The following is a 27,164-nucleotide window of genomic DNA, read 5'->3' as shown; positions in this document are numbered from 1 at the left end:
TATCAGAGGCAGGGCTACCTGCGAAAGCAGCTACGCCATATACAAGGTCTGGTGCAATTTATGCACAGCATATTGTGTGGTACCACCAGGGCTTTGATCATCTACCATCATGCCAAGAAATGGGGGACATCCTACCTAAGATCCTTCCTACTCCTCCTAATTCTGTCATCCAGTCAACTTACATAGCACTCTTCTCCATCCCCTGTCCACCCAGCACATTCACCTCCACTCCTGTTGCAGGGTTATCACATGTCATCTGTGAAAGCAACTATGTTATACACTAGCTGTGCTGCCATGGCTGCACAGCCTTTTATTCAACCACTAGCTGCACCCCGCAGTGCTACCCACTGTTAAACAGTTACTTTTAAGGAATGCCCAGGCATGTATGTGCTCCAATCTTCTTTTAGTCCCAACTCCCCCCCCTCCCCCCCCCCCCCCCCCCCATCCGCTCTGCACATCTCCTCCACCTAATCACCAACTCTTTCCATTCATGTCCACCAACTCCCACTCTCTCACTACCCCTCCATCTCCTCTGGCCCTTCTCTCGATCCATCCCTTCCTCCTCCCCCCTCTTCCTGTTCATCTCCTCCTGCCCCCTCTTGCTGTTCATCTTCTCCTCCCTATGTCCATTTCCTCCTCTTTCATTTCACTGTCCAGCTCCTCCTTCCCATGTCTCTGACCATCACTTCCTTTTCCCTCTCTGTCTGCATATCTTTCCCCACGGCCCTTCTCTCTCCATGTTGCCATCCCAACAGCATGGTGGTGGTTCTTACCCCTACAGTATTTCTTTCCACATCATAACTAAAATATGTACCAAATTTGCTTGAAATTGTTCCAGGGGTTCAGGTTAAACTCTTTACCAGTGACTTTGCCCGTGTATACAAATGTCAAATATATTAACATGTATTTAACATATGTAACACGTATCTATACACATATTTCAGCTTTATCTATAGGGAATTTTGCCCAGCAGTTTCATTTTCATGCTGCTTAATGTTTATGATATTGTACCTCCTAACCTCTATGCCGTACAACTACATAATTTTACAGGTATGTGTACTGTCTGCAAATTGAGTTAGTATTAAAGAAGTAATAAATTAAAACATCATGCACGACGCACCAGTTTTTCACATATCTCACTGTTTATGATGTCATACCTCATGAACTACAAGTCATAAAATGATATATTTTTCTATGTACATTCCGCAGCATATGTGGATGCTGTCTGCAAAATGTGTTGCGAACAGACTTAGTAGGACATCCTGCTCCATGTGGCAGTTTTACTGCATGAACAGGGAAAATGCAGTAAGCAATAAACATTTCTGCTTTCATCATTTTGTATGGTATGTCAGTGAGAAAAAGTTTGATAATGGTTTGAAATTATGAGTAAAATTTGTTGCAAGTCAGTAAGTGCTCTCATTCTCATATATTGGAGGAATGAAGTATTGGTATTTGCATATTGTAGGTTACATTTCTCTTTCACCTGCAACCTCATCTCTTTAATAGGTAGGTATATGTAAGGTAGACTACATGTTAAATCAGGGTTTAAGCTATCTCCATGCCAAATGTCATCCAAATCTGTCCAGCCATTTATGCCTGAAAGAATAACAAACAGTAATACACACATAAACTTTCACATTTATAATATATATAAGATGACCACCAACCAGTTGTTCATCAGAATGGAGGCCACTGCCAAAGTGTGGCTGAGAACAAAATTAATCATCCAGTCGCACAACATGTTCCATTTCAATGGCTACTTCTCAACCCATCCCATCTGTATCCTCCCCTCCAACACCAGCTTTTCTGAAATACACAGATGGGAGTTATGTTTGCCACACTCCTTCACTTCTGCAATCCTCCTGGTCTCAACCTCTGCTAACCCACTGTTCCCCATCTTCTACCCAACACTGTCCTGTCACCCCTTTCCAATTCATGTCACCTTCATTGTGTGCTGCACTTCAGTGGATCCATTACCCATGCATCAACATGCCTATCCCATGCACTTGCCACCTCTCCTGTCTTCATTCCTATTTTGCACACCTGCAGCCTCCATCTAAGACACTAGTTACCCATCCCAAACCCCAAACCCTCTGCTTCCTAGCTCTTTCTCCCACTGAAATGTGAAATGTGTTTTATTCATTTCATAACGTACACAATTTCAGAACATATATGTCTGATGTACGGGAGACATGTCAAGGTTACAATTAGCTTATTTGAAATTTTGTCACACTTACAATAATACTTTGTGGAGAATTTACTTACTTAAAATTTGTCAAATTTACAGTATTTACATCTACTATACCTATCATAAATTTTTATTCCATTTTAGGGATCCAGCTCAAAGTATCACTTCATCCTTCATGAAATCTTCCATTGAGTAGTAGTATCATTCAATTAGAAAATCATGAACTAGCTTTTTAAAATATTTATCTTCATATTCATTATGTCACACCCTTTTATTGTGTTGTGAATTTTCATGGCTATATACTGAGGAATCTGAGCATGCAGTTTTGAGTGATGAGAGGTGAGCATAAAGTTTTCTTTATGTTTTGTGTTGTATGAGTGTTCAAAATGTGTGTCTTTTTTTAATAGATGCACTCTGAATAGATCAGCTCTGCTGTGTAGGAAAGGAACCAGCTCACAGATGTATAAAGAGGGGACAGTAAATATTTTTAGGTCTTTAAATAATGGTCGACATGATGCCCTTTGCTGTGCAGAGCACATGTTGCGAATGATTCTTTTTTGCAACTTTAAAATTTGTGTAACATTTCCCTAGTTTCCCCAGAAAATTATGCCATATTGAGTAACAGATTCAAAGTAGCTGTAGTATGCTATTTTCCTGGTGGCCATATCAGTGGCATGGGCTAAAATTTCCATTGCAAATGCAAGGCTGTTTAATTTATTTGCTTGATATTCTATATGAGAATTCCAACTCAAAGTTCTGTCTAAGTTTATTCCTAGGAACCTGACTGAGTCAAGTTCTTCAATGTTTGTTTGTTGTGAGTGATACAGATTTCTTCAGTTTTTGAATGTTTGGTTTCATTATGTGGATTTTTGAAATATTTGGACTTCAGCCATTTTGACTGAACCATGTCTCCAAGTTAGTTAACGTATTCATGAAACACTGTCGTCTATTGTCAGAATTTTCGTTGTCAATTAGGGCAGAAGTATCATCTGTAAACAAAGTTAAATGAGTATTTATATGGAGAGGCAAGTCATTCACATAGAACAGGAATAAAATTGGTCCAAGGATTCAGCCTTGAGGAACACCTTGTGATACAGTTTTCCACTCTGAGAAGTAATCTACTCCATTTGATATGATTACTACCCTGTGTTTCCTCTCCAAGAGATATGATTCAAACCATTTCAAAGCAATATCCCGTATTCCATACCTGTTGAGTCTGAAAACAATCAGGGCATGGTTTACTGAGTTGAATGCTTTTGTAAGACTACAGAATATCATGCGACCTTAGCTTTCCTACCTAGTGATGAAGTAACTTTTTCAATAAACTCATTTATCGCATCTACTGTGTTTTTGACTTATTGGAAGGGTAGGACGAAAATATCAAATATGCGCGAAATTCTGAATAATGTAAATGAAGCGTAGTTAGTTGTGTGTGTGTGTGTGTGTGTGTGTGTGTGTGTGTGTGTGTGTGTGTGTGTTTTTGTGTGTGGTGTACGAAGTAGGATGGGTGAATATGTTAACAAAACTAACACTCAAAGTGTACTCATTGTACAATGGAACATGAAGTTCAACAGATGTGATTGATTTTGCGTTGTAAAGAGTGTTCCATATAGAACATACCTTTTGAAATGACCGCCATTTCTGTTGTCAAGGTGAAAACTTCTTACAAATCTGGTCAACACTAAGTAGAAACTGTTAAAAAACTCAGTGGAATGTTTGTTCACTATGGCACACTAAATAAATCAATTGTGATAAGACTGAATGATGAATTTGGGAGACATGTTTGTTTCTCGATATTTAACCTCCGGGTCATCCTCAAGTTAGTCATTCTGCAGAAAACATCATGAGTTGCAATGCTGCTGAAATTACATTGAAATCTATTTGCTGACATTCATAATAATGGGATATTCCCAGAACCAACATGCAACGAACTCTGAAAGAAGATCTCCACTTTGGGCCTAAAAAATCCAAGTGACACAAAAACTGCAACCACATAGCCACAAAAAGCATTAATCATTTGCATATTGGGTGCTTGTGAAATGACGAATGGACAAGTTTCATCAAGAAAATAATGCTTACTCATAAGATAAACTTTCTGTTGAATGGCTTCATGAACAAGCAAAACTGCAATATTTGAGTAAAAAAAATCCTTGAATAATTACAGAGAGACTATCACACCCAAAATGAGTGAGTGTATGGTATGGCATATGAACTGAGGGCATAACTGGACTTTACTACTTAGAAGATGGCACCAGAAATGCATTAACAGTGTACGGCAAATGTCATTCCTTGCCTACTTGCAGTAAAACATAGGGAAAGCCTCGTCAGAGAGGCCCACCGCATGAGCATCTAGGGAAGTGAGTCCAGTGGTGGTTTCCCATTGCCTTCCACTGGTGATGATGAAATGATAATCAGGACTACACAACACCTAGTCCCTGAGTGGAGATAATCTCCGACCCAGCCGGGAATCGAACCTGGGCCCCTCGGTGTCACAGACCGCCGCGCTGACCACTCAGCTATCGGGGGTGAACACTTGCAGTATAAAAATGACTGAAGTAAAATTTTGTCCAGTGTATATTTTGGTACAAAATGTATGTCAAAGAATACTAATTTGGCAACACTGTAATCCTAAGTATGATAAATATTTTCATCCAATACAGTATGGAAGTGTATAGAGTATTATGTTAAAATACCCGAGGTGGAGAGTTCGATTCTGGGTACTTATTTATTTATTTTTGTTTACTAATTTTGTCCTGCCAATAATACAGCAGTACACACTGTTCCTGAAAACATAAATATCCTACAATTACAGTATTTCTTAACAGTGCACATAACAATCATTCCCCAAAACTCTCTCCCAACATCCAACAAGTCCCATACCATAAACTACTGTCAACCCATCCACCTGAAACCTCAATCATACAGAAATATCTGTCCCATTCAATGGCTTCACTTTCACATCCACAAGCATGTCCAATCATGCTGGGCTCTCAACCCTAGGAGTGGAAAAACTTTCTCCCTTTTTTGCTATCAATCCCTTCAAGCAATGCCAACCTAATCACAACAATGCATGCTGTCTCTTCCAGTTCATACCACTATCCAACTGTGACTCTCCTCCTCTCCCACCTCACCATTCCCAGGTTACCTTCCAGGAATTCATAAGCTTCAACTTGGCCTCACAGTCGTTCCCATACTCCCTTCCCATGAGCACAAATCTCTCAATTGTAGAAAAAACAATCACATTCAACCTGAAGACAGGCCATGATCTGATCATCGTCCCTACACACAAAGGCTCCATGACTTTTTTTATGAATCACATCAATTACCTTTGAGAAGGCATCTGCCAACTCTCTGACTACCCCAACTAAACCATGCCATAGTGATCCTGTCCCTAAAGCCCATCTACACACCTTTCCCCTGAATCCATCTCCCACCTCATGCCAATGAACTCTCACACACATTTTCTATATGCTTCCCAAAGCCCATGAACCCAACAATTTTGGATGCCGCATTGCAATGGATTGCTGTGCTCCCACTGAAAAATTCTCTTCACTTGTTGGCCAGCACCTCAAACCAATTGGCCACAGCCTAGCCAATCACATTAAAGATGTGAACAATGTCTTTTACCATGTCTCAATAATCTCCATCCCATTAACCATCTGGATACCTGTTCATCACTGTTGATGCCATCTGCCTATAAATCAGCATCCCCCTTGCCCACGGCATTTCTACTATCAAGCACTACCTCTCACAACATCCTTTCAACTCCAAACCCAAAAGCTCATTACTCATACCTGTAATTAATTACATCCTCACACATAACTATTTCTCCTTTGTGTGGGGGAGATACAAATCTGTGGAACAGCCATTGGCACCCAAACGACACTCTCCAATGCCACTCTGTTTCGGAGCCATCTAGAGTAAACATTCCTAGCCTCCCAAAATACCAAACCTTCCTGATGATGTGCTCATGATTTGGACCCAGGGCAAAGAAATCCTAACCTCATTCCTCAACAGCCTCAACATCATCTCTCCCATTCACTTCACCTGTTCTTCATCAGCCCAACATGCTGCCTTTGACCTCAGTCTCTCTGATGACTTCATCCATACTTCTCTCCCTATCAAGTTCACTAACGATCAACAGTACTTGCAATTTTGATAGGTGTCATTGCTTCCATTCCAAAGGATGGCACATCTGAAGTGACACGAATTCCCTTGCCTATTACACTGAAGTTCTCACTAACTTCTTAACACACAGGTACTATCCTCCAAACCTAGTCAGCAGACAGATTTCCCATGCCATATCCTTACACGCACACCTAATCCACCCACCACACCCAAGAACTAGCTGCAAATCAGCACCCCCATAGTCAATACCATCCCAGACTGGAACAACTGAGCCATATCATTCACCAACACTATGGACCATTGTGTCTATAAATGAGAAATATGTTACCCTGTCCTTCCAACTCCTCCTCTCATGGTATTCAATCACTCTCCAAACTACACAATATCCTGGTAATCCATATGCCATGCACACTCCCAACTCATTGCCACATGGGTCACATACCGGTGGAAGATCCAGGTGCAAGATATGTCCAATTCACCCAACCAACATTCTACTCAACTCCTGTCACTGGCTTATCCTACCATACCAGAAGCAGGGTCACATGTGAAAGCAGCCATGCCATATACCAAGTCTGATGCAATTTATGAAAAGCATCCTCAGCAGGCATGACCACCAATGACTTGTACACCCAAATGAATGATCAATGCCAAATAGTGGCCAAGGGCAGAGTTAAGCACTCAATGGTGGAACAGGCTGCTGAGCACAACATGCTAGATATCAATGGCTGCTTCATAATCAGTGTCGTCAGGATCCTTCCTCTCATTACTAGCTCTTCTGAACTATGTACATGGGAGTTGTCCTTGCACAATCTCCCTGGATTCAGTAGTGTGTGTGTGTGTGTGTGTGTGTGTGTGTGTGTGTGTGTGTGTGTGTGTGTGTAGATGATTCAACATCTCTACTGTTGGGTGAATTGTTACATTTACACTAAATTATTTTCATTGTCAGAATCATCAATATTATAACTAATTATTAGTCAGATATATTCATGAAAAGTAATAATCAGTTAAATTAAAATTACTTTTCAAAGGACAAAAATAACCCCAAAAAATATCAATGTTGAGACGTTAAAAATACAGACTACATTCAGTATGAGTGGCCAGATGTAATACATCAGCAATGTGCTTAAAATTTTATAAACATACTTCCAAAGTGACATATGTTGCCTACTAACAGATGGTCAAAGTGACCTCTCTGCATTTCCAAACATTTAGCAAATCAGTGGACCACTCTTCTCTGAGCTCATAATGCAGTTGTGTCTACAGTTACAAGAGCAGCATGGACACACACTACCAATTCTATGGCATTCATCAGCGGAGCAATATAAACATGCTTCTCCCCAGAGGAAGAAATCCAGGGCATTGAGTTCAGGTGAACATTGTGTGCGGGTGTCTCTTAATGTTGAAGCCACAACCTCTGTAAACATGATTTCTGTCAATGATAATGTTAATATAGTACAGAACTTGATCCTCCTCCTCTCTTTTAATGTAGACCTTATCTTTTTTCATATCATTTGCAGTTCATTATGGAGCTAAGAACTAAGATGTACAAATGGCTGGCTGATTCTGTCATTCAGTTACTGATAGCAACAAGAAACAATTTACAGGAATACAAGAAAACTGATACAGTAGCCATATGGGGAAGGACAAGTGGCAGAAAACGGTGGAAGGAGACACTACGGTGGAATGAAAGAGTCAAGGAGGTAGTGGAAAGGAAGAAGAAGACCTCCAGACTGTGGTTCCAAGAAAGAATCGAATTAGCGAGAAAGGAATATAAGAAAAAGAACGAAGCACATAAGACAGTGGCTGAGGAGAGAAGAAAGTGGATAGAAGAATGGACAAAGATGATGGAGGAAGATGGCAGAGAGTAAGAAGTACTATTTGGAATGGTCAAAAGTAAGAGGAGAGCTTTGAGGAAGGGTGAAATAATGATAGATAAAAGTGGGAAAGACATTAATAACAAAGAGACAATGGAGACAGTGTGGAAGGAGTACTTTGAGCACTTGCTATATCTGTAAGGAGTTCGAGATGAGGACAATAGACTAAAGCAGGCAGAAGTAAACTCTAGTGGAGGGCAGCAAGGGGTGGGGGCTGACATGAAAAGAAATGGAAATCGCACTGGACAGGATGAACAGCAACAGGTGTGGACAAAGTAAGTGTCAAAATGGTAAAAGCAGAGGGGAGGTTGGGAAACAGCAGCTATATCTTGTGATGAAGTGGTGTGGAATGAGAAGGACGCTCCAAAAGCTTTTGAAGAGGGCACTAATTGTCCCTATATTCAAGAAAGGGAGTAGGGAGGATTGTAGAAACGTCACACTGATACCACACTGTGCCAAGGTATATCAAAAGATCTTTGAGAGCAGAATCTGAACGAGGATTGATAACAAATTGAGAGGGTAATAGCATGGCTTCAGACCTGCAAGATCAGCTGTTGACCTCATATATGCAGTGAGGAGCTACAGGAGCACCACTATGAATTAGGGGAAGACCTTACGATAGCCTTTCTCAATACAGAAAAGGTATTTGATAGTGTCTGTAGAAGAAAGGTCTAGGAAGCAGTAAAAAAGAAGAAAGTGGAAAAAGAGTCAACAAAAGGAGTGGAGAAGATGTACTGTGGAAGCCTGAGGTGTGTAAAAGTGGGAAATGAAAGGACGGATTGGTTCCAGAAAAAACGGGTGTGAAACAGGGCAGAGCATTGTCATCTCTCCTCTTCATTTTGGTCTCGGATGAGATACCAATTAAGATGGCAGAAAAAACATGATTAAAGCAATGGTGTTCGTGGATGACTTGAGGATCCGGGAAAATAGTGAGGATGACATTTAGTAACAGCTGGATGCTCGGGGTGGTATCGATAGCTACGATGCCGCAACGTAGGTCCACTCTGCTAGGTTGGCACTACAAGAGACACCGATGACAGCACCCTCTAGCTGGTGCTGTCAAGGTCTGCGAGCTCCGCGACTGCTTCACCCCATTTGATCAGGTGCAGACAGCCAGGACACCACCATGCAAGTTATGTAATATGTTTGCATATGTTATCCGCTAGTAAAGGTGCCTTAATTGCATCAGCAGTACCGAGATATTAGTACCTTTTCCTGTTCCTGTTCCTTATCCACGCACCGCCTCCCAGGAGGGATACAAAACTTGGGAAGAAATTGTGGGACACTATGGAATGAATGTTGATGTACACATATGTGAGATACTATTTACAAGTAGAAAGAAAGATAGATCAACTAGTTGAATAAGGATTAGAGCTGAACAGTTGAAGAAGGTGGAAAGTGTCAAGTACTTGGAAAACATGATAGAGAAAAATGGAAGAAATGTGAGACAGATCAGTGAACATGTAAAGCAGGCAGAAGTATTTCTATGAAGTTTTAGGAGCTTGGTTTGCGACAAGGACATCACATTAAAAAATAAAGAAGTAATATGTAGAAGCTCCTACATCACAGTACTGATTTATGCATCTGAAACTTGGGTAATGAAGAAAGGACATGTAAGCAGATTACAAGCAGATGAAATGAAATTCCTCAATAGTAGGATAGGAGTAACAAGGGGAGGCTGGACAAGGAACGAAAAGATAATGGAAATATTGAAAGAGGAAGCCCTGCAGAGCAAAATAGAAACATCAATGCTAAGATGGTATGGGAACTTAAAGAGAGGAATGCAAGAGGTTCCCGAGAAAGTACATCAAATGGAGATGTGAAGGAAATGACCAAGACGAAGGCAAAGGCAAAGGGATAGACGACTGAAAGGCATGGAGGAGTATGTTGAAGAAAATAGGCAAGGACTAGACAAGAGTTAGCACAGTAAGATGATGGGAAAACAGGACTATATGGCAAGGCTTATGTTCCAAATAGACCCAGGCTAGGGTTGGAAATTGTACAAGATTATTGATGATGATGATTATAATGATGGTGGTGACAGCAAAGCTGGATCCAGACATTATAACAGTATGATTTTGAAAGATCATTATAACATAGTAGTTGACAATGCAATGGCATAAATTATTTATTCTTACCTCTTTCCCTGGTTCTGACTGCAGTGCACTTTTCAGCCATATTTCTGCATCATTAACCTCACAATTCATGTACATAATGGACCATTCTGCTCTTGGCCGATGTTTCAATCCATCATCTATTGGTACAAGGTTTAGTATGTGTTCTGTAATTGGCAACAAATAATTTTTAAAGATGTATTTCAAATCACATTTCCCTATGTGCCAGTGAAAAAAAACACGTCCAGTACAATTGTAGTGGAGCATTTTATTTCAGAGATAAAGTAATGAGCAATTAATGCATTGGTTTTGAATTGAATACTTCCATCTGGAGATGCAAAACAAGGGCAAATAACACTGTCTTTTGCTATGGATCAAGAGTGTGTATGTGTAGCTTTTTCCTTACATCAAATTAATTTACACATTTTTGTTTTGTTTAACTCCAAAAGAGTTAACCTCATCACAGTACAGTTTGGAAGCTTAGTGCTGCCAAAGACAATATAGGCACTTTTGTGGGAGAATTGCTCGGGGACTTACCAATAATTTCTCCCTTCATATTTCACAATATAGTTCGTGTCTTTGGACTTGTATAATAAGATGTTAACTAACTGCAACACATAACAGGACAATGTGTAAAATTAAATGGATGCCTTTTTGCACATATATTATTTTGTACGTTCCATTTGCTGATACTAATTATGACCAGGCTGCTTCCCACAGTGACCCAAGTCATAAAAATGCACACCTGAACTTGAAGCTATGCGGCCTCCTAATAGCTCGAAACCTCTCTGCATGGCAAATGACATCCAGTATGAGACCTGGAACTTATGAAGTCCAAGAAGAAGATGGACTTTTCGATAATGACGACTCAAAGGAATTTTTCTCGGCCTCAAGTTCTTAAACACTGCTCCTCGTCTTGTAGGTCTTGTAACTCCTGATAGAATTAACTTCAGATTTTCAAACCACCTGTAACACAAAACATTTTTATGGAGTCCAAGGTACAACAAAAATATTGCAGTGGATTGTTGTGCTTAAAATTACTCATAATCAACATGGATATTAACCCATTAGCACTGGAATTAATTTTTTCGTGATTTTTAACAAAAATTTGTGTTATTATGTCTGTAAATGAAAGAGGAAGCTGCCTGGTCGAATTTTGCACAGAGCACAACATAATCATAACTAACACTTGGTTTAAGAATCATGAAAGAAGGTTGTATACATGGAAGAACCCTGGAGATACTAAAAGGTTTCAGATAGATTATATAATGGTAAGACAGAGATTTAGGAACCAGGTTTTAAATTGTAAGACATTTCCAGGGGCAGATGTGGACTCTGACCACAATCTATTGGTTATGACCTGTAGATTAAAACTGAAGAAACTGCAAAAAGGTGGGAATTTAAGGAGATGGGACCTGGATAATCTAAAAGAACCAGAGGTTGTACAGAGATTCAGGGAGAGCATAAGGGAGCAATTGACAGGAATGGGGGAAATAAATACAGTAGAAGAAGAATGGGTAGCTTTGAGGGATGAAGTAGTGAAGGCAGCAGAGGATCAAGTAGGTAAAAAGACGAGGGCTAGTAGAAATCCTTGGGTAACAGAAGAAATATTGAATTTAATTGATGAAAGGAGAAAATATAAAAATGCAGTAAGTGAAACAGGCAAAAAGGAATACAAACGTCTCAAAAATGAGATCGACAAGAAGTGCAAAATGGCTAAACAGGGATGGCTAGAGGACAAATGTAAGGATGTAGAGGGCTATCTCACTAGGGGTAAGATAGATACCGCCTACAGGAAAATTAAAGAGACCTTTGGAGATAAGAGAACAACTTGTATGAATATCAAGAGCTCAGATGGAAACCCAGTTCTAAGCAAAGAAGGGAAAGCAGAAAGGTGGAAGGAGTATATAGAGGGTCTATACAAGGGCGATGTACTTGAGGACAATATTATGGAAATGGAAGAGGATGTAGATGAAGATGAAATGGGAGATATGATACTGCGTGAAGAGTTTGACAGAGCACTGAAAGACCTGAGTCGAAACAAGGCCCCCGGAGTAGACAATATTCCATTGGAACTACTGACGGCCGTGGGAGAGCCAGTCCTGACAAAACTCTACCATCTGGTGAGCAAGATGTATGAAACAGGCGAAATACCCTCAGACTTCAAGAATAATATTATAATTCCAATCCCAAAGAAAGCAGGTGTTGACAGATGTGAAAATTACCGAACTATCAGCTTAATAAGTCACAGCTGCAAAATACTAACACGAATTCTTTACAGACGAATGGAAAAACTAGTAGAAGCCAACCTCGGGGAAGATCAGTTTGGATTCCGTAGAAACACTGGAACACGTGAGGCAATACTGACCTTACGACTTATCTTAGAAGAAAGATTAAGGAAAGGCAAACCTATGTTTCTAGCATTTGTAGACTTAGAGAAAGCGTTTGACAATGTTGACTGGAATACTCTCTTTCACATTTTAAAGGTGGCAGGGGTAAAATACAGGGAGCGAAAGGTTATTTACAATTTGTACAGAAACCAGATGGCAGTTATAAGAGTCGAGGGACATGAAAGGGAAGCAGTGGTTGGGAAGGGAGTAAGACAGGGTTGTAGCCTCTCCCCGATGTTGTTCAATCTGTATATTGAGCAAGCAGTAACATCCAGTATTGATTTAAGTGTCAGGAAGTCATTTCTGAAAGTATTCGTATGGAGTGTAGCCATGTATGGAAGTGAAACATGGACAATAAATAGTTTGGACAAGAAGAGAATAGAAGCTTTCGAAATGTGTTGCTACATAAGAATGCTGAAGATTAGATGGGTAGATCACATAACTAATGAGGAAGTATTGAATAGGATTGGGGAGAAGAGAAGTTTGTGGCACAACTTGACCAGAAGAAGGGATCGGTTGGTAGGACATGTTCTGAGGCATCAAGGGATCACGAATTTAGTATTGGAGGGCAGCGTGGAGGGTAAAAATCGTAGAGGGAGACCAAGAGATGAATACACTAAGCAGATTCAGAAGGATGCAGGTTGCAGTAGGTACTGGGAGATGAAAAAGCTTGCACAGGATAGAGTAGCATGGAGAGCTGCATCAAACCAGTCTCAGGACTGAAGACCACAACAACAACAACATGTCTGTAAAAGGCATAAATTACACAACAGAGTTGTTTCGACAAAAGTCATCACTGTCATTAGCGAGATATTTGATGTTGCCATATGGCAATGCTACGCGCTTTCACTACCTAAATTTATATGGATTACAACTTCAACTAAAATAAGTAGGTTATTGAAATTTCTTATTACATATACAAGTTTTGTGCAAATTTATTATTCAGTATTTATCATACAATTGATACTTTATAACACAGTACAATTAATAATCAAAAATCAAACCTTGAACTCAGCATTATTTTACATAAAATGGAATAAAACAGTCAATACACAATCCCACATTACACTTTGAACACGTTCTCACAATAGATTTACAGTCCTTGTGCGCACACCTTTTCTTCTTCTTTCCTTCTGCATGCTGGACGAGGTGGTCAGTGTTATCAAACCTAATTGAATCTGACATGTGGCTATGGGAACATGCCCTTGATGCAGATGGTCTCCCGGCTCCTTCTGGTAAAGCTCGGTGTCTTTGCAAGTACACTGTTGCTACTTCTCTCTTGAAATCAAGCTGAGAAATAGTTTAGTTTCTTGTTTTATTATACAAAATCCAACTGTTTTGTATGACGACATCTAACATCTATGTAAAGAGACACCAGTACCATTTCTTGCTTCTTATTGCAATGCGATAGCATGCTAGATTCTGATCCACCTGATCAGTACCTCCCATATACGTATTATATTTGGCTACCAGTTTTAGTCTGGGAATCATTATAGGCTCTGAGCACTATGGGACTTAATTTCTCAGGTCATCAGTCCCCTAGGACTTAGAACTACTTAAACCTAACTAACCTAGGGACATCACACACATCCATGCCCGAGGCAGGATTCGAACCTGCGACTGCAGCGGTCGCGCAGTTCCAGACTGTAACACCTAGAACCACCAGGGAATCATTATGTTTCGCCTTTTTTTTTTTTTTTTTTTTTTTTTTTTTTTTTTTTTTTTTAGTTGCGAGAATCTCTTGACTTGGCAACTTCTTGTGCACCACATGAAGAAGAGCTCATTGTGACAACTAAGTTATCCAGTCACCGCACATACAATAGTCCATCATTCTCCTCTATTTGGATCTGGGGCTCAACAAACACCTCACCTTCAATATCGTCATTATAAAGAATCTTCAGCACCTCAGCAAGCAAGAAACCTCTTCTAAAACAAAAAAGAGAAAATTCGTTCTTTTACTGAGTACAAGCGCCTAGCATTGCCATATGGCAACACCAACGTTCAAATGGCCTAAGTGAACATAATTTATTTCACAGCAGGCAGTAACCTCCAAAGAATATATATTTGAGTGTTTAGAGCACAACCATACTGAAAAACCAAATTATATATCATAAGTTACTGCGTAAAACATACTTACTCGAACTTATACTCCATTTTTCTTTGTCATTCAGCAAACAATGACTTCCAACACTGCTTACACAGTAGAATTTAAATGTATTGTTAAAACTGATCTTCACAGTCTTGCAGAATGGAATTCAGTGCTGCCAACACTCTCGCTTTGTTGATGTCGTGGAACCAACGATTTTAAAAAATGTTACAAACGTTGCCATATGGCAACACATGGTGCAAGTGGGTTAAAGGCTGCTAAATTTACATCCCAAAAAGGAAGTAGAACCAATATGAAACTTTCAAAGACAGATCTGATTTAATATAGATGAAAAAGGCTGTTTATATGTTTTACTGCTCCAAGTTTATGCACTTCTTTCATTGTAGAAACGGGTCAGGTTTCAGTACAATTATTATTGCAATTCATTTTGACTGCAATAAATCTATCATTCTCCAAGAGTTTTATGACTCCCCTTAATGTGTGATTTTATTCCAGCATTTGAAGTCATTTACTATCATATAACCTCACCTACCAGCGCCATTTTATTACAAATATTTGCTATTAAAAATTAGTGAAACAACAATACAATACAACAATAGTATTCTGACAAACAAAATATGCACTGAACATATACAGTTCCCTCCTGAATTTCAAATGTTAAATTTCTGCTAGACCTACACATGGAACATGACCTTGGTTCAAACTACAATGAATACGGAAGATATGGTATCAAAATAATGAATGTGACAAGTAACCACATTAATCATGCTCTTTATTACTTTACTAATGCACAAATGTAGAAGTAGGGCCTGGGTAAATTGAAAGAAGTAGACATTTAGAGATTCCATTAGAAAAAGTGGTGGTGATGGACATGAGGATCCAGATGGCCTGGGTCATGAAGCAGCCACTGAAATCAAGTATGTTACATCCAGCTGCATGTTGGGCCTCTGGGTGGTCCACTTTGCTCTTGGCCACAGTTTGGCAGTGACCATTCATCCTGGTTGACAGGTGGGGTTGGTACTCATAATGATATAAAAAGCTGTCCAGCGATAGCAGCAGGGCTGGTATATGACATGGCTGCTTTCATTGAGGGCCTGGGCTCTAATGGGGTAAGATAAACCTGTGACAGGACTGGAAGTGTTGGTTGGGTGGATTGGGGATATGATCCCTGTGGAAAGGGGCTGGAATTGGGAGCAGCATTTGGATGGACTACAATACAGTGCAGGCCGGGTGGGCAATGGAACACACTTATCCAAACACACACATACCCCCATACCTCATGTGTTTCATCCTTTTTTTCCCCACATTTTTTGAGCTTTTTTTTACATATCTGTGCATATTTTTACATATTTGTGTGTATTTGTGCAAATTTTTGTGTATTTGTTCATATTTTTGCATGTCTATGTACTTCTATGGGACTTTTTCTGTTATCCACCTCGCTCACAACCACTGAACACTTTCATTTGCCCATTTCCTATGTCATTTCCCCAAAGCCATCTGTGCCACAATGAACCCTAACACATCTTTCTGTGCCAGTTCAGTAAAGTATCTCTCTCAATGGCTAGAACCCAATCAAATATTCTGCTCCTAAAATGCTGCCTAAACCACAGAATAGCCCCCACCCCCTCCCCCTCCCAATACAGGCTAACCACAAACATTTCTTTCTCTGGATACACCCCCCCCCCCCCTGCCCTTTTCACAATAACCGTCACCTTTTCAGATTCTGCCAGTCCATGGCCCTCACAAACCTGGTACTGCAAAAATATATCTCCATGACACAGACATCCCAGAAGCCCCTTGCTCACTCTGCGAGATATTGTTACTGTGCAATCTATACTTCATACATCACATCTCTGAAATTGAATCCCTTGCCTTCCAGCATCTGAAAGAGCATTCCACACAATAGATCCTTAAGTTACCCAACCTGATGATAACCCACAGTCACTTTGGGGCTCCACTATCCAACCTCTATCCCACCCAGAGTGTTTCTCCTTGTTAACCACTCATATCACCTGGATCCTGCCTAGCTGACCTTTTCAACTTGCAACATTCCCCAAAACATCCTACGAACACTCCACTAAATCCAGAGCCATTACACTATTCTTAACTTTTCCACCAAAATCCTTAGCCCCACAGAAACTTCAGTCCTATCCAAGACCTCACCTTCAGCCCTAGACCCAAATTTAACCATGCTGGACTTGCCAAAGATCTACTCTCCTTCTCCCAGTTCTGCAGAGGAAACACTTGTCTGTCACCAGTCGCTCACACCAACGCCAACCTAATTCCACTAATCCCAACATTGAAACCTCCCTTTCCCAATTCACACCACCATCCAACTGCGATCCTCCCCCACCCCCTACTCCATCTAACCATTCTCTAGTCACCTTCCAGGAATTCTTTACCTCCAACTTGCCCTCACCATCCTTCCCCAGATTCCTTCCTCAGAAATCCAACCTCCCTGTAGAATAAAAGACAGCCATAGATAGCCTGAAACAGATCCTCATCTGCAGACAAAAGTTCTACCACTGTTGTGATGAACTGCAGTGACTATAAGGTGGAAAGCATTTGCCAATTGTTTTGACTTCTCCACATATAAACTCTGCCGGAGTGGTCCTATACCAGAAGTCCGACATAACCTTAAATCTCTGTTTAAAGCCCTAGATGCTTCCCAGAACCTCTGTGCTGAATCCATTCACCTCCTCATCCTTACGACAACTTACACACCCATTTCCTACATGCTAGCCAAAATCCTCAAACCCTAAAATCCTGGACAAGTCATTGTAGTTGGTTATTCTGCCCCACTCAAAAAATTTTGGCGATTGTTGACCAACACTTCCAGCCAGCTACCAAAATCTAGCCTCCCACATCACAGACACCAATTACTACTCCACTGACTCTCCACCATTCCCACCCCTTTATTTCCTGGATCCCTATTACTTCCTCATCCATCATACACCTTAACAACTTTATGTTAATACACAACAACAACTCCTTTCTACGGAAGGTACACAAACAAATTCACTCTCCTATGTCAAACCGTTTATGGACCATATAGAGAAAACCTTCCTAAGGTCTCCATAGCCCCACTCTGGTTCATGATAATTGATAATGATATTTATGAACCCAGCTCAGGGGCAAGACACACTACCTTCATTCCTTCAGGACCAAACACCTTCTCTCTCACCTGACTCACACAATCCTCCTCAACCCATTGTGTCACCTTCCTAGACATTGACTTCCTCCTCTCTGATGGCTCCATCAACACCTCTGTCCAACTTAAACCCACCAACCACCAACAGTACCTCCATTTCAACAACTGTGACCCCTTCCACACTATCACCCTCTCATACAGCCTGGCCACCTGGGGACAGTGTATTTGCAGTGCCAAGAACACACTTTCATATTATGCTGAATGTCTCACAAAGGCTTCACAGACAGGCACTATCATTCAGACCTTGTTCTTAAACAGATCTCCCATGCTATATCCCCCCCACACAATCCTCCCACCACTCCCAAAAACCATGTACAAAGGAGCACGCTCTCTGTCAGCCAATACCACCTCAAATTGGAAGAACAGAACCCCATCCTTCGTCAGGGCTTTGATTATCTATCACCATTTTCAGAAATGACGGAGATCCTACCGAAGATCCTTCCCACCTCTCATAAAGTGGTGTTGCGTCATCCACCCAATCTCCTCAATATCGTAGTCCATTCCTAAGCCACTTCCAATCTCAAACCCTTGCCACAGGCATCATATTCCCATGGAACACCCAGGTGCAAAAACTGCTCAATCCACCTATCCAGCACTTCCTATTCCAGTCCTTTTTTACATGCATATCCTACCCCATCAGTGGCCAGTTATATCACATACTAGCTCTGCTGCAATCAATGCATAGCTTTTTACACTGGTATGACTGTCCACCAGCATGGATGGCCATCGCCAAACTGTGGCCATGACAGAAGTGGACCACCCTGTGGCACAACCCTCAACTGAACATAACACACTCTATTTCAATGGCTGCTACACAACTCAGGCCATCTGGGTCCTCCCTTTCCACCATCGCCTTTTGTAAACTGTGCAGATGTGAGTTGTCTTTACAACACATTCGCTACTCCCGAAATAATTTTGGCTTCAACCTACAGCAACCTCTTGTCCTCACACCCTCCACCCAATAGTTTCTGGCTTGTCTGTCCTCACCACCTCCAATTCACATATCCTCAACCTCATTGTGTACTGCTCTCTACCAGCACACCCACCTGTCTTTCCCCCTTCTCTGCTCCTCTTCTTTTCCCCTCCCCACTCCTCCCTCCACCACAACTCAATGGCACTTGTCCCACCACCATCTAATTCCTGCACACTCCATCCGACAATGGTGAGTTCTCTTCTGACCACCTGTACCCTCCTACTGCTGCCCTTTCCCCACCACACTCTGGATTGCTTTCATTTGACACATCAGTTGCATTCTGTCAGAGTGTCTGGAGACCATGCTCACAGTTGCATGAGGTATGCTTGCTTGTGTGAATAAGTGTGTGTGTGTGTGTGTGTGTGTGTGTGTGTGTGTGTGTGTGTGTGTTTCCTTTTCTGTACAAGGATTTAGCCCAAAGCTCAGTGTCTAACAGCCCTTTTGTTGCTCTTAGCTGCTACTCGACATGTGATCTTTGTGGTGAGGAGCCACCTATTCTTTTCAAAACACTATTGATAATTTATGATTTGATTTTCTACTGCTCAAATGCAGGCAGTCTCTTTCTTTTTTTTACATTAAAGCATATCACTGATTAATCAATGTTTCAAAATTATTAATGAAAGTAAAATAGCTCCATAATCATTAACTCAGACTGGCAGGGAAACGTGCTAACCAAATGTAAGATAGCAAAAGATTGGAGATTAGAAATACAATAAAAAGAATTCTGAAAGATGACTGATATAGATGTCTAAATAATATTTCAATATTTCAGTTCATACCTTAGGGTGCTTCCATACAGTACAACTATAGGACAGTCGATCTCAGAACTCCTGTTCACAACTGGTTTAGTTTCCAGGGCAATGCTTATGTTTAAATTTTGTGATCGGAAAGCTCTGAATGAATCGTGTTCCTGAAACATGCAAATCAATAATCACATACCTGAAAAAACAGAGGTTGATGAAATATTTGTTTCTGATACCATATTAAACAAATAATTTTAAATAATGTAAGAAAAGACAGATTGCCACTTACCATAAGGAAGACATGTTAAGTTGAAGATAGGGATAATTAAAAGAACTAAGATACAGCTTTTGGTCACAGCTTTCTTCAACGAAAGAGAAACACACATCATTCATACACACAAGCAAGCACACCACATGTACACATGATCAGAAATTCCCCCATCTCGTGCTGGATTTCAACTATCACTTGGGATGAAAACAGCAATCTGGAGGGGGGCGAGGAAGGGGAAGGGACAGTAGTGTACAGGTGGAGGTAGGTGGTGAGATGAATGCTGTCTGGTGGAGTTTACAGAGACTAGAATGTCAACAGGCACAACATAAGGAGATTGTGGGGCAGGGAGGTGGGGAAAAATGAGTGGAGGAGAGGAGTGAGGAAAGATGGGTGGGTGCATTGGAAGATGATGGCAAATAAACAGGGTTGGAGACAAGAATGGGAAGGAGATGATAGGAAAGAGGAGGTGGAAGCTGTTGGGTGGAGAGAGAGAGGACAGTATGTCACTGTAGGTTGATACCTGGATACTTACAGAAGGAGAGAATGAGTTGTATGGATAACTCTGATCTGCACAGTTCAGAAAAGCTGGTGGAGGAAGGAAGGATCCAGATGGCTCAAGTAGTGAATCAGCCATTGAAATCAAGCAGGTTATGTTCAGCTTCATGTTGTGCCACAGGGTGGTCTACTTTACTCTCAGTCACAGTTTGGCAGTGGCCGTTCATCCTGGTGGACAGCTGGTTGGCAGTATAAAAAGCTGTGCAATGATTGTGGCAGAGATAGTAAATGGCAGCGTTCACAGGTGGTCCAGCCCATGATGGAGTACAATAAACCTGTGACAGGACTGGAATAGGATGTGCTAGATGGGTGGACTGGGTACGTCTTGCACCTGGGTCTTACAGGGATATGATCCTTCTGGCAAGGGGTTGGGATTGGGAGTGGCCTAGGGATGGACTAGGATGTTGTGGAGGTTTGATGGGTAACAGAACACTACTTCAGGAGGAGTGGGAAGTATCTCAGGTAGGATGTCCCTCATTTCAGGGCATGATGATAGGTAATCAAAGCCTTTGCAAAGGAATTGTTTCAGTTGTTCCAGTCCAGGGTGGTACTGGGTGACAAAGGTGCCAAGCCTGGTTCTTGGGAATGGTGGAATAATTGAGGATGCGAGGGGAAACAGCACGGAAGATCCGTTTGTGGACTAGATGTGGGGATAATGTGTTCCTGTGAAGGCTTTGCTGAGACAATCAGCATAGTGAGCAAAGTAGTTCTTGTCACTGCAGATACGCCATCCTCAGATAGCCAGACTGTATGGGAGGGATTTTTTGGTACAGAAGGGATGACAGCTGCCGAAATGCAGGTACTGTTGGTGGTTGGCAGGTTTAATGTGGGCAGAGGTGCAGGTGGAGCCATCACAGAGGGCAAGGTCAACATCTAGGAAGTTGGCATGCTGAGTAGAGAAGGGCTATGTGATGCAGATGGGAGAGAAGGTATTGAGATCGTGAAAGAGCAAAGATAGAATGTCTTGGCCTTGAGTCCAGATCATGAAGGTATCATTAATGAACCTGAATCACATTAGGGGTTGGTGTTTGGGAGACTAGGAAGGTCTCCTCTAGATGGCCAATAAAATGGTTGGTATAGGAAGATGCCATGTGGGTGCCCATGGCTGTGCACCGGATTTTACCGTATATCGTCCCTTCAAAATAGAAGCAGTTGTGTGTTAGACTAAAGCTAGTGATGTGTATGAAGAATGAGCTGGTGGGTTTGCAGCCTGAATGACATTGGGAAAGGTAGAGTTCAATAGTGGTAACACCATGGGTATGAGGGACGTTGGTGTATAGGGAGGTGGCATCAACAGTGACAAGTAGGGATCCAGGAGTTTAAGGGGTGGGGATTTCTTTGACATGGGAGGCTAGATTATGGGCAATTGGTTGGAGGTGTTTTTCAATGAGTGCTGAAATTCTCTCAGGTGGGGCACAATAACCAGTCCCAATGGGGGCTACAGGATTGTTGGGTTTGTGGATTTTGAGGAACATATACAAGATGGGTGTGCTGAGTGTCACAGGGGTGAGGGTGGAAGTAGATTGATGGGAGAGGTTCTGGAAAAGACCTCAGGCTTTCAGCAGGGATTGGAGGTTGTGTTGTACTTCTGGGATGGGATCAGTGTGGCAGAATTTATAGGTGGAAGAGTCAGATAATTGGTGGAGACCTTCTGCCAGGCAGTCACTGCGATTCATAACATTGGTGGAACTGTTGTCTGCAGGTAAGATGATTAGGTCAGGATTTGTTTTGAGGTTGGGTGTGGCTATTTTTTCTTCTACTGAAAGGTTTATGTTACAAAGAAGGGATCTGGGAAAGGATAGCAAAGCTAAGTTGGAGGTAAGGAATTCCTGGAAGGTGACCAGTGGGTGGGTGGAGTGTGTGTGTGTGTGTGTGTGTGTGTGTGTGTGTGTGTGTGTGTGTGTGTGTGTGTGTGAGGGGGGGGGGGGGGGCATCACAGGCAGATGGTGGTATGAACTGAGAGAGGCAGGGTTCAATGTTGGCATTAGGTTGGTTTTGGTTGGAGGGGCTGATGGCATAGAAGTGCTGAGGGTCTCAACAAGGCCTTCACAGGCAGACACTAACCCCGCAGGTGGAAGGGGCAACTAGTTGAGGAGCACAATAAGCTGGAACATAATTTCTCAACCAAACAGATCACAACACTGGAACACAAGTAACTAAATTGATTTTGTGATCACATAGCAGTGGTGGCAGAGACTATAATATAAAGTTGGTGTCAATGTTGAAAGCTACACTCAAAGCACATCCATAACTGCAGGTATTCACATGAGTTTTCTTGTATCCACCAGTAGTTTTGCATCTTTGATAATGTACATTTGGTAATGAAACATCAGTAATTACTTGTAGATTATATAAAAATAATGGAAATATTCAGAATGAAGAATCCCTTGGAAGTGGAACATTGGAGATTTTAATAACAAACACAAAAATGCACATAAGTAAAGAATGGGTTTTCTGAAAACAGTATTGACAAACAAAGCCATTCTACATTTTTGTTGACAACCAAGAACGAAGTTCTCTGAACAAGTGACAGCTCTGTGGTATAATGAAAAATTTGTACCAAACCTGAATCTTATCCACCTAGAATCCATAATGGATTTAAGTGATAATGTGATAAGTATACAATGACTTAACAGAAGATTTCACTGTAGATGATGATGTCTAAGGTTTTGGAAACATACAAATTTTGAAATTGAGTATACTTCCTGTATAAAACGTGTTTAAAGTTCTTTGAGAATGGTAAATACTACATAGCATATACAGCAATGTAGGAAAAGGTAGATTGCTACTGACAATAAAGAAGACATGGCAAGTTGAAGACAGGGAAAATAAAATGACACTTCCACATAGCTTTCAGCCACAGCCTTCATAGAGAGAGAGAGAGAGAGAGAGAGAGAGAGAGAGAGAGAGAGAGAGAGAGAGAGAGCACGCACGCACACACACACACACACACACACACACACACACAAAAAGCAAGCAAGCAAGCACATACAACCGCCAACTCGAGTACCTCGGGTTGGAATGCAACTATCATGTGGAATGCAGGCAGCAATCTGGAGAGGCCGAGAACAGCCAAAGATTTACAATATTTCTGAAATGGGGCCCCTTGAGTGTTTGAAATAGGACATCAAAAATTTAAAAAAAAATGTAGATTTTACAAAAATAAGTTCTTTTGTAGTGTACATTTTTCTGATGAGTTTGATACATAAATACATATGTTCAAGGAAATGTAAGACTTGTTATTTGGTCTTAAGCGGGCCAAAGTGCAGTGCCACACCTCTTCACACAGCACTCTTCTAGTGCACGTCACTGTATTTAGCTCTGTGGAAATCACACGTGTATACTTTGTAATCGAAGCCATCAAACCTATATTCAGGACAGTGGACATTAAAATGTCCTACGATGCCTCTCCTGCTCCCAGTCGGCAAGTTTGACATCATTATTTGGGAGAATAAGGACTCTTCAGAAAATTGTCACTCTTTATTACCTATTAGCTATTAATTTTCTCTTTTGTGTGATGTAAGATTAAAAATATGAAACACAAAACCAGTAAAGACAAGAGACAAGGAGGACAGTACACATTTCTTCATTTCTTAGGTCCCAGCATTTTTTTATCTCAAATCTTGCTACAGCTTTACATGGCGTGCTGTGAAAGAATCTATTACCTCATAAAAGTTCCCAAATGTTTTTCCTACATAAAAAATCAAAATGGCATTGCCTAATACTGAAAAGCTGTTAATACAAATAGTACAAAAGACTGGTGTGGTTTCTCGATTTCTATTTTGTCATTGTCTGCTAGATATAAGAAAATAGGCCTTTCTAATAATGCACAAATTGTAACAACACTAAATAAGTGAGACTGTTTTGGCACAAATAGCCATTTTTACCTGCCTCATTTACATAAACAACATGACAGAATATAATTAACTACGTATCAATATCAAATGCATATTAGTCCTACTACAAGCAAAAAGTTTTACGTTAGAAAAGAGTTTCACATTTCATTTATATGCTCCAGTTTCTCAAGCACGAGATCAAAAAGTAGTAGTAGTAGTAGTAGTAGTAGTAGTAGTAGTTGTTGTTCTTGTTGTCTTCAGTCCTGAGACTGGTTTGATGCAGCTCTCCATGCTACTCTATCCTGTGCAAGCTTCTTCATCTCCCAGTACCTACTGCAACCTACATCCTTCTGAATCTGCTTAGTGTATTCATCTCTTGGTCTCCCCCTGGGATTTTTACCCTCCACACTGCCCTCCAATACTAAATTGGTGATCCCCTTCATGACTCAGAACATGTCCTACCAACCGATCCCTTCTACTGGTCAAGTTGTGCCACAAGCTTCTCTTCTCCCCAATCCTATTCAATACTTCCTCATTAGTTATGTGATCTACCTATCTAATCTTCAGCATTCTTCTGTAGCACCACATTTCGAAAGCTTCTATTCTCTTCTTGTCCAAACTATTTACCGTCCATGTTTCACTTCCATACATGGCTACACTCCATACAAATACTTTCAGAAATGACTTCCTGACACTTAAATCTATGCTCGATGTTAACAAATTTCTCTTCTTCAGAAACGCTTTCCTTGCCATTGCCAGTCTACATTTTATATCCTCTCTGCTTCGACCATCATCAGTTATTTTGCTCCCCAAATAGCAAAACTCCTTTACTATTTTAAGTGTCTCATTTACTAATCTAATACCCTAAACATCGCCCGACTTAATTCGACAACATTCCATTATCCTCGTTTTACTTTTGTTGATGATCATCTTATATCCTCCTTTCAAGACACTGTCCATTCGGTTTAGCTGCTCTTCCAAGTCCTTTGCTGTCTCTGACAGAATAACAATGGCATCAGCGAACCTCAAAGTTTTTATTTCTTCTCCATGGATTTTAATACCTACTCCGAATTTTTCTTTTTGTTTCCTTCACTGCTTGCTCAATATACAGATTGAATAGCACTGGGGAGAGGCTACAACCCTGTCTTACTCCCTTCCCAACCACTGCTTCCCTTTCATGTCCCTCGACTCTTATAACTGCCATCTGGTTTCTGTACAAATTGTAAATAGCCTTTCGCTCCCTGTATTTTACGCCTGCCACCTTTAGAATTTGAAAGAGAGTATTCCAATCACCATTGTCAAAAGCTTTCTCTAAGTCTACAAATGCTAGAAACGTAGGTTTGCCTTCCCTTAATCTTTCTTCTAAGATAAGTCGTAAGGTCAGTATTGCCTCACGTGTTCCAGTATTTCTACAAAATCCAAGCTGATCTTCCCCGAGGTCAGCTTCTACTAGTTTTTCCATTCGTCTGTAAAGAATTCGTGTTAGTATTTTGCAGCTGTGGCTTATTAAACTGATTGTTCGGTAATTTTCACATCTGTCAACACCTGCTTTCTTTGGGATTGGTATTATTATATTCTTCTTGAAGTCTGAGGGTATTTCGCCTGTTTCATACATCTTGCTCACCAGATGGTAGAGTTTTGTCAGGCCTGGCTCTCCCAAGGTCTTCAATAGTTCTAATGGAATGTTATCTACTCCCGGGGCCTTGTTTCAACTCAGGTCTTTCAGTGCTCTGTCAAACTCTTCACGCAGTATCGTGTCTCCCATTTCATCTTCATCTACATCCTCTTCTATTTCCATAATATTGTCCTTAAGTGCATCACCCTTTTATAGACCCTCTATATACTCCTTCCACCTTGCTGCTTTCCCTTCTTTGCTTAGAACTGGGTTTCCATCTGAACTCTTGATGTTCATACAAGTGGTTCTCTTATCTCCAAAGGTCTCTTTAATTTTCCTGTAGGCAGTATCTATCTTACCCCTAGTGAGATAAGCCTCTACATCCTTACATTTGTCCTCTAGCCATCCCTGGTTAGCCATCTTGCACTTCCTGTCGATCTCGTTTTTGAGATGTTTGTATTCCTTTTTGCCTGCTTCATTTACTGCATTTTTATATTTTCTCCTTTCATCAATTAAATTCAATATTTCTTCTGTTACCCAAGGATTTCTACTAGCCCTCATCTTTTTACCTACTTGATCCTCTGCTGCCTTCACTATTTCATCCCTCAAAGCTACCCATTCTTTTTCTATTGTATTTCTTTCCCCCGTTCCTGTCAACTGTTCCCTTATGCTCTCCCTGAAACTCTCTACAACCTCTGGTTCTTTCAGTTTATCCAGGTCCCATCTCCTTAAATTCCCACCTTTTTGCAGTTTCTTCAGTTTTAATCTACAGGTCATAACCAATACATTGTGGTCAGAGTCCACATCTGCCCCTGGAAATGTCTTACAATTTAAAACCTGGTTCCTAAATCTCTGTCTGACCATTATACAATCTATCTGATACCTTTTAGTATCTCCAGGATTCTTCCATGTATACAACCTTCTTTTATGATTCTTGAACCAAGTGTTAGCTATGATTAAGTTGTGCTCTGTGCAAAATTCTACCAGGCGGCTTCCTCTTTCATTTCTTAGCCCCAATCCATATTCACCTACTATGTTTCCTTCTCTCCCTTTTCCTACACTCGAATTCCAGTCACCCATGACTATTAAATTTTCATCTCCCTTCACTATCTGAATAATTTCTTTTATTTCATCATACATTTCTTCAATTTCTTCGTCA

The 27,164-nt window shown here is 40.9% G+C and overlaps 1 protein-coding gene across 1 annotated transcript in view; it reads right to left on the bottom strand.

Moving 5' to 3' along the window:
* The window catches only part of LOC124786712 (protein KIAA0100), a 329,777-nt gene that overhangs the window by 99,827 nt on the left and 202,786 nt on the right, over window positions 1-27,164 (bottom strand). The window contains exons 22-24 of the mRNA XM_047254285.1: window positions 19,765-19,895; window positions 11,050-11,270; window positions 10,329-10,471 (exon numbers count right to left, since the gene is read on the bottom strand). Coding sequence (XP_047110241.1) covers window positions 10,329-10,471; window positions 11,050-11,270; window positions 19,765-19,895 — 495 coding nt within the window. The remainder of the gene's footprint in view (window positions 1-10,328; window positions 10,472-11,049; window positions 11,271-19,764; window positions 19,896-27,164) is intronic.

This window comes from Schistocerca piceifrons, chromosome 1 (assembly GCF_021461385.2).
Source record: "Schistocerca piceifrons isolate TAMUIC-IGC-003096 chromosome 1, iqSchPice1.1, whole genome shotgun sequence".
Classification (NCBI taxonomy): Eukaryota; Metazoa; Arthropoda; class Insecta; order Orthoptera; family Acrididae; genus Schistocerca; species Schistocerca piceifrons.
This window is presented reverse-complemented; position numbering and strand designations above follow the sequence as displayed.